Consider the following 8,938-nt stretch of genomic DNA (forward strand, 5'->3'; position numbering starts at 1 on the left):
AATCTTATTTTGTTTGGTTTGGAAATGAGGACATTTTCAATATTTCCACCACTTACGTACTCACCTAATTGAAATCACATTTTCAATATTTCATTATACAAGTTTTAAAACTCATAAAAAAAAAGAAAATTACAAATTCTATTAATATTAAAATTAAATATAAACTCAATAGTTAAAATATCATACTAATGAAAATGAGTTTTTCTTTTTTAAATTTAATAAAAATGATTTAATGATTTAATGATTTAATGAATAGTATTAATATATAATAAAAGAAATAATTTATTTTAAACAAAAAAATAAAATTGATTAAAATATTAAATGAAAACAATTTATTAATTCTTTTGACATGTTCATCCAACTATCCAAGTAAATCTTCAATTCTTATCCATTGCCATGTCTGTATAATTAATTAATTTTAAATAAATAAATAAATAAATCGTTGAGAAAAATATTGACAATGAAAGAGTGCCGGCCGGTCCAACTCCTAGATCAGGTGAACCGGGTTCAAATTTCAAAGAAACTACTAGTTATCTTCGCCATTAAGGACAATCGAAGAAGAAGGAAGAAGAAAAGCAGAAAAAGAAGAATCCTTTATCTCTTTCTCTCTCACACACAAACACACAGACGACAATTACACGTATATTATCCTGATATATATATATATATATATATATAAGAGATCTATCGATGGAAAGTCTCCAGATGAAATCAAATATTTTCCTCTTTTTCATAATAATCTGCCTATCTTCTTCTTCTTCATCATTTCCGATCAAAGTCTCTGTTTCCATGGCGGAGGGTTCGATTTCCACTCCAATTCAAACCCTTCCTTCTGAAGAGGCAACCGTTCAAATCATTTACACAGAAAGGCCTACAGACGTTGAGCCCGAAACCTATCACATCCAAACCCTAGCTTCTGTCCTTGGAAGGTCTTTATAGTCTTCTTCATCTCTATCTATCTATCTATTACTATGCTTATTAACGTGGGTTCTTATGAAATTTTGATTCACAGTGAGGAGGCCGCAAAAGAGGCGTTGCTGTACAGTTACAAGCACGCGGCTTCTGGATTCTCAGCCAAGCTCACCCCCAAGCAGGTGGAGGAAATTTCAAGTAAGGGATATGATCTAGTTATAGGTTTCTGATGATCTTGTTAATCTGCATATATAGCTTCTTAAGGTTGAGTTTTTACATAAAGATCTTGAACATAAACAGCCAATTTGCTTAGTCTGATCATGATTGTCTGGTTCTTTATGAGGGGTAACAATGTTTTACCTGAAGGATTAGTGGGTACATCATCAAGATCCCAAAAACGTATGAAAATTAGACTTAGTGAGAAACAGGTTAGAATTTTATTGGGTATTGCTCGTATGGTGTGTAAAGTATGTCAATTTGTTGATCATTTGATCTTCATTATAAATTTAAAAGGATTCAAGTGAAAGGAGTTTAAATGGTATTGACTTCATTAAGTTTATATAATGAAGATATCCCTGTTTTGATGAGATGTTAATTGATTATGGCTGCAGAGAAAGAAGGTGTTATTCAGGTGGTTCCTAGTCAGAAACTACAACTGCATGCTGGAGCTGGAAGAATGCATTTTTAAGGACTGAATCTAGAGAAAAAGAGTATTGCGCAACTACCCTTTTTTCAGTTATATGTTTGTGCAACTATGAGTGTTAACAGAACTTGAATGAACTCGTTTGTTTGATCGAATAAAGAGCTTATACTCTGATATTATATATGTAAAAGAAAGAAGATTTACTGTGTATAATTTGTCTCATAAGTTTAATTTCTGAATGTTTTTGTATCTTGATGTTTTTGGGTTGAAACTCTTGTTTATTATCCACCATTGAAGATGATGGATGGGAAGCTGGTAAGCAAGGGGAAATTAGATTCTAGTCTGTTGTGTGTTACCCATTGTTTATTAAGAATCATAACTAGCCAAAACAAACAAAGCAATTTCACTTTTGCCTGCTAATTTTTGGAAAAAGGTTCAGGATATTTCCATCTTTTACTTGTTTTTTTAGGTAGATATTGAATTGTAAAGAAAGGTTTAGAATTGATATTGAAAAGAATAGAGAGATGGGGAATATAATTTGAGTAAATTCTTGATGTTTTGGAACTATTACAAGAAGGAAAGAAACTTGAAGAAATTAGACATCATAGGTTTCCAAAATCTGGCAAAAATTATGTCATTGGTGCAGTGTTTGTTGTTGTCAGGTTCGGTTCAAACTCCCGCCCGAGGTCGTTATTCATCGATGAGGACCTCCACTAAAACCTGCTTGCGGTCACAGCCGAACAATCTTGGCTCCTACACATCTATTTAACACATTTCAAATACTAATTTTCTACTATCTTTACAAATATTATTTAACTAATCATCTCAATTTTCTTGTACTATGTCCATATATAACAAGTTCAATTTATTAATTTTGACCCAGTAATTATATTCAAATATAACATCAATATTATGTGGTTTAACAATCTCTCATTTATATTTGAAAAATAAATTTATTCAAATATATCATATTCTTGTCTGTCTAATGTTTATTGGTTTTGGACAAACTTTTTTAAGTTTTTCCCACACCACTTATGCTCTTGTTTTTTTTCTTTAGTATAATAATAAATTGGTTGATAAAATAAGAAGATTTAGGGGTGTATTTTCCAATGTGTCATACTCAGAACTCATTGTCTTTTACTCAATAACTTTGTTGCCAAGAAGACCGCTTACATAGTGTTTTCAGAGTTTGGCATGGATTTAAGAAAATATTTAAATTATAACTCTATTTTCAAATAAGATTAGGGTTACAAAAAAGAATGAGATTCTTGGGCAAGAGTTTTACGGAAAATAGCAAAATGCGCACCACACTGTTGAGTGAATTATCTTAACTCACATTAGAAATACGATATTTTCTGTTACAAGACTTCCTAGTCGATCTTTAGGGCGTTTGGAATGATTCTATTAAGGAAATAAATTGAAACCAATAAGAAACCTTAAAATCTGAAAAATTGGGTCAAAATTGAACTAATGAAAAAACTTAGCAGCTAAAATTGAGTAACAATAAGTAAAAATTGAATTAAATAAAGAATTACAAACCAAGTTTGAACAAGACAAAGTTTGGGGGTCAAATCAGAAAACATTGGAAACAATTTTCTGCATTTTGAAACACTTTTATATTTAAGTTTTATTTCTTGGATTTGAAATTAAAAATAGAATTTTGGATATGAATATATATGTATAATACCAGGGGCGGAGCCAGCATGAAAAATTACCTGGGGCTGACTTCAACTTCTATCTCAGATTTAACTTTCTATGTTCCGCTTTTTTTTCAATAAAATTTTCACGATTATTAGAAGATGGAAACTCGTCATGCCCTCTCAATGCACACGTTTGCAAAGTGAGCCACCGAGTGCTTTCAATAGTTGTTGTAAGCCGTAATCTGTTATTTTGTTTTTCATCTGAAGATTGTGCATTTAGTACTTTGTCAATATGACAATGATATTCATTAGATTATCAAGATATTCAACTGCCCTATTATGTGGTGAAATATTATATCCTATATGCAATAACAAAAGAACATTTATCCACATCATTAACTCGTTTTCAATATTTGAATCCATCTATTGTAAATATAGGTTTTTGGGGTTGCTTATGTTAAAACAAGAAACATGGGAAACAAAAAGTAGCATCTTTCAAAGGAGAGTATTCTAACCAAGTAAATTTCTTAAACCAATGACTTTGGAACCGTCGATTTTGATTTCCAAATTTGGTCGGCGGATACTCATCCTTAATAGGTTGATATGACCTCATCTTGATATAAGCTCGTCTAATTTCAACCCTTTGATTAAAATGATATTTCCATATCAGAATACATAATGTTGGATCAAGTTTAAGAGAATTTACATCAACATCAATTCTAGGAGATTTGTTAAGTTCTTGAGTAGGGATATCAAATTCTTTATTTTAACTTAGTGTATTAATATTAATTTATATTTTTCTTAAAATTTTTTAAAATAGTTTAAAATTAAGAAATATAAAACACTATTATTATTATTTTAATTTTTATATTTTACCCTTATAAATAATTTGTATTATTAATTATATTGAAATAAATAAAAATAATGTATAATTATTATATAAATATAATTTTAAAATAAATAATATTATTATATGATTTACAAAATTTTATATATAAATAAATTAAAGATGAGGCCAGGGTTTGATCACCTGACCTCATATTCACATTTCAATAAGGTAACCAACTGGGCTAAACCTCATATGTCAAACAAATATATAAAAAAAATTCTTTTAGCATTTTAATTTAGGTGGGGCTGGAGCCCACCCTAGCCCATGGGTGGCTCCGCCCCTGTATGTATTAATTAGAGAGTACAATCTTAAACTGAAATTAATGATGTTTAGTTTGTATAATTTAATTATTTAAGATAACGTTAGGTATGAAGTTAAGGGCCAGTTTGTATATTATATATCATATCATTGGTTGATTTTGCAATTTTATTGGACAAAGATAGTGGGTCTATCTATATTCTTTACAGCTAATTCAACATTGTGATGATAATGATTGTTTAATTGGAAAAAAATAGAAAAATACAAAAATCCATAAAAACCATGACCACATAATTTCGCCATTTATTTACATGATTTTTTTCTCAAATGAATAAAAAATATCTTAAGTCTTCTACTTACTAAGAAATCTACGAGAACTCAATGATCATGGGGTTCGAGTCGGATTTGTTTTCAAAGCATTTAAAAAAAAAGGACTCAGAAATCTGAAGTTGGTATCCTCAAGGCAAAAAAAACTTGCCATTTGGCTCGGCGAGCGAACCAGATAAACTTTTTTCATCATCGTCCTTAATAAATAAATAAATAAATGCTACAAATATATTTGCCAAATGAACATACCTTTCTATCTTTAGAACCCTAATTGTAGCATGAGAAAGAGAGATGGAATGAATATTAGATTATAGAGAGTATTTATATGGAAAAATTTCCTTGGGGACCAAGAGAAAACGAAAAAGACAGAAAAAGTCCTCAAACTTTACTTCAAGGTTTTAAAGGGGTAATATTAAACTGAGTATTTTAAAAATTGTATAAATTTCCCCTAAATTAACTAAATCCAACAAATAAAATGATGTAACATTTATATAAGAATTGAGAATATATTTGTACATCAAATATTTGTTACCCGTGCCACTTACAATCAATACTTTTTTATATTTAAATGGTTTAATTGTGTTGTATATATGAAGTTTATGGAATTATTTGAACTTCAATTCAAACTCATTTCAATACTTATTCGTCCATTATTTTTTAAAAATAAAATAAATAAATATATATTAAAACACTAGTGGAAGACCAATGCCTAACTAGTCAACAGCACGCCAATTTTGAAAGTAGAATTCAATCAAAAGGTTTGTTTGATGTAGGATTGTAGTTTATAAAATAAATTATTCCAAAAATAGAATTGGAAAATGGATTAAATTATTCAATATTTTAAAATGTTAAAAAAATTAAGTAAGATAAATATTTAACATTTTAATTTTAATTTAAGTGTGCAAGTAAAATAAAAAGTGTATAAAATAATTGAGTGTGAACAAATCCAAAGAGATTGGACAATATTATAATTTATAACGTCATTACCTAATTTTTAGGGGCATCTATCAACAATGCAATAGTTTAAGAGTATGATTATGTCTTTTAGGGCTTGTTTCATCTAGGTTATTATTATTTTTAAATATGATTATTTTATTTATAAATATAAAAGTAAAAGTTATAAAGACTTGTTAATGGAAGAGGATAAGAAATGTGTAGTGCAAGATGACAATTCAAGTCTTGATATTGATAACAAAATGCTTATTCAAATTGAAAAAAATGTATAATATATATTTTTTTGGAGAAAAAATATAAATAGCAATATTAAGCATATTGTGTAAAATAAATCTATGCTCACCAATTACCATAGACTGGTTCTATGCCAAATAATTTAAATAATTCATTATTAAATCATGAGACATCATTCTTGCATTTTATATTTAGACATCATTTAAGAAAAAGAAAAAAAAACAAGTAAATCATTTTGTTTATTTCTCTTGGAGGAGTGTACCACTATAAGCCAAACCACAATATAATTTTATGTGTGAAAATTGATGAACTAATATCATAACTTTGAAGAAGCAATTATTAGGCTTGCAATTTTATTGTTGACTTATTTGGATGTCTATTATTCCTTACTTATGAATTCAAAAAATCAAACAAACAATAATTATACTATACATGACATTTCACTTCTTTTTTTATTTAAATAGTCACCTAGTTTTGAATTCAAGATTTTGTGATTAGAAATTTTGCATTAATAAGAGACACATTTGAATTACAAAAAACTAGTTGTATATACCTTCGCAATGTCAGAAAAAAATAAGAACATTGAATAATAAAAACATCTTTAGACGGCCGCCTAGTGTAACAATAAAAAAAACTATTATTAATATTAGTTTTGTTTGTTATCCTAAGAATGAAAAAAAAAATCATATCAGTTTCATAACTAGAGACAATAGTCTTTCTTGCAATAAAGTAGGGATGATAACGAATAATAAAAAATGTGATAATCGCAAGTATTTTTTATCGAAATCGTGATGGGTAATTTAAATCGGGTTCAAAAATAAAGAGTGAAATTTAAATACCTGTCATCAGCCGGGCCGAAACCCATAGATTTAATAGAAAAATGTCCCTATAATTAAAATAATAATAATAAATAAATAAATAAATAAAACTAGTATGTAACTAAAGATAATTGAACTCAAAGGTAATTTTAAAAATTATAAAATTATCACGTTAACCGTACCACTAATATAACTATTAATATTTAAAAATGGGTACATACACTAATTCGATAAAGAATAATATTTTTTTGAGATGCAATACTAACTTCAGATTTTTTCATAAATCAAACACCTCTCTTTCAAAACCCAAATTATATTAGATTGATTTAAGATTATATGAATCTAGATTAAAAAAAAAAAACCTAGGTGAAGTGCGAACTGTGCGATCAGCGTGCCGTGTGTGCCGCGATATGCCGTCGCGATCGTAATCGTCGTTGAAGAAACCCTCGATCGCAGTCGCAAAGAAATCACACACCATTCGTTGCCGTGCAAACTGTGTCATATGTGCGATTTGTGCGATCCGTGTTCCGTGTGCGTCGTGATTTCATCTCTCGGTCGGAAGGGTCGTCTTTTCGCAGAAATCTACTAAATCTACTCATTGATCTCTCGGTCAAGACTAGAGTACATCAGGAAATCAATTTCAAACCTATGTGTACTGTAAAGTTGTTAAAAGCTTCGCTGACACGAATTAGTCCGTGTCAGCCACTTTAAATATGACTTTTGCAAACATTGTAGCTTCAGCAGTACGAGAAATTCCCTCTTTGTCAACAGTTGGTACAAGCCCGGCCAACTCTCTTAATCGGGTAATGTGTGAATCCAGCACATGCTCCCCTGATCCTAAGATAGAAAATTCGAATGCAACTAACCTCCACATAGGCTCAGGAGAGAATCACACGAATATCCTCTTTGAAAATCATGGATCTCTAAAGCCAGGAGGAAATGGTGGAAATCTGACTGACGCGAGCAAGAGCAATAATAAAGATTTTGCAGTCAACACACCAGGTATGTTTTTTACCAATCCCAATAACACTCATGAGATGAATGAAAATGATAATAGAACTGTTAGTGGAATACATGCTGATAGCCTAGATTATGATAGTCTAGGACATGCTCTAGGAAAAGATAGAGTAGTTCTGGAAAATAGTCTAGGAAATAAAAATGCACAGGTCATTAACTCAGATTCTAATGGGAATCAAATTCAACTTGAGACTATTGAGATATCTGACTCAGACGAAGAAGCAGAGAAAATAATTCAGAAAGAATTGAAAAGAGAAAGAATTAATGCAGAAAATCTGGGTGAAACAGGAAAAATGCAAAGAATGGCAGCGAAAGTATTGGGTAAAGAAACAGACCCGAGGAAATGGAGGGTTGGTTTTAATGAAAGGACCAATCTGAAAGGACTTAGAAATCAGATAACGAAATTATTGATACTAGGAAAGAAAGGCCAAATCGTTTTAAGCAAAGAGAAAAGCCAACAGTACACAGAGCAGCTCAACCTACATTACCTACAAGACTGGAATCTCCTAAAAAAAGAGGAGTACGATACTATTGTGAGCTGGTCTGTTGAAACTTTGAGAGAGCTCTCTAAATGCCCCAAAACCAGAGTCTACTTCATCAAGAACAATTCTAATTGGAATGTAGACCAGGTCTGGAAGAAAGCTGAAGAACAAAGAAAAACTCAAGGGAAAGATCAGAAAACATGGCAAAACCAGAGTAACGAGCAGAATGAACAACAGAAACAGAATGTAGGGCAGAAGAACATAGGGGAAATAAAAGCTGACAATCCAGTTCAAGAGAGGGGAAAGATTTTTCTTGGAACATTTAAGCCAAAAGTTGAAATTATCGGTTCCCCGTTTGAATTCAAACTACCCCAAGAAGTTGAGGAAAACTGCGTAAATTCATGGAAGAATGTCATAGTGGACAACTTCATCGGAAGAAACAAGGTGCCATTTCTAGTAACCAAAAAAACTCTAATGGAACAATTGGGGGAAAATGGTCTAGAAAAGGTAACATCAAACATTCATGACTTGTACTTTCTCAAATTCAAAGAAGGATCAGATCTCGAAAGTATTCTAATCAATGGGCACACATTTGTTGGAAAAAAACTACATGAAACACGAAAAATGGACAGAAGGTATGAACCTCTTCAGCAAGCCCAAAGAAACTGCACAAATCTGGTTCCAATTGCGCAACATCCCTCCCCACATGTATAACCCTGAAGCATTAAGTCACTTTGCGAGCCTATTGGGGAGTCCACTCTACA

At 30.7% G+C, this 8,938-nt stretch overlaps 1 protein-coding gene and 1 long non-coding RNA gene across 2 annotated transcripts; one reads left to right on the forward strand and one right to left on the reverse strand.

Moving 5' to 3' along the window:
* The first annotated feature begins 648 nt into the window (after positions 1 to 648).
* On the forward strand, positions 649 to 1,790 carry LOC124928217 (subtilisin-like protease SBT3.9). Its single transcript, XM_047468751.1, has 3 exons — positions 649 to 929; positions 1,013 to 1,110; positions 1,524 to 1,790. Exons 1-3 carry the CDS (start codon positions 691 to 693, stop codon positions 1,598 to 1,600), a joined length of 414 nt encoding a protein of 137 aa, XP_047324707.1. The 5' UTR covers positions 649 to 690; the 3' UTR covers positions 1,601 to 1,790.
* A 241-nt stretch (positions 1,791 to 2,031) lies between these two features.
* LOC124928218 lies at positions 2,032 to 4,966 on the reverse strand. Its single transcript, XR_007098465.1, has 2 exons — positions 4,919 to 4,966; positions 2,032 to 2,316 (listed from the first exon to the last, which is right to left on the reverse strand). It is a non-coding gene; the product is annotated as an uncharacterized LOC124928218 (long non-coding RNA).
* Between the last annotated feature and the right edge of the window lie 3,972 nt (positions 4,967 to 8,938).

Source organism: Impatiens glandulifera, chromosome 2, assembly GCF_907164915.1.
Source record: "Impatiens glandulifera chromosome 2, dImpGla2.1, whole genome shotgun sequence".
Classification (NCBI taxonomy): Eukaryota; Viridiplantae; Streptophyta; class Magnoliopsida; order Ericales; family Balsaminaceae; genus Impatiens; species Impatiens glandulifera.

Coding starts and splice junctions, on each gene's coding strand:
- LOC124928217 (XM_047468751.1), top strand. CDS start 691: ATGGAAAGTCTCCAGATGAAATCAAATATTTTCCTCTTTTTCATAATA. Junction 930..1,012: donor CTAGCTTCTGTCCTTGGAAG/GTCTTTATAGTC, acceptor TTTGATTCACAG/TGAGGAGGCCGCAAAAGAGG. Junction 1,111..1,523: donor GCAGGTGGAGGAAATTTCAA/GTAAGGGATATG, acceptor TTATGGCTGCAG/AGAAAGAAGGTGTTATTCAG.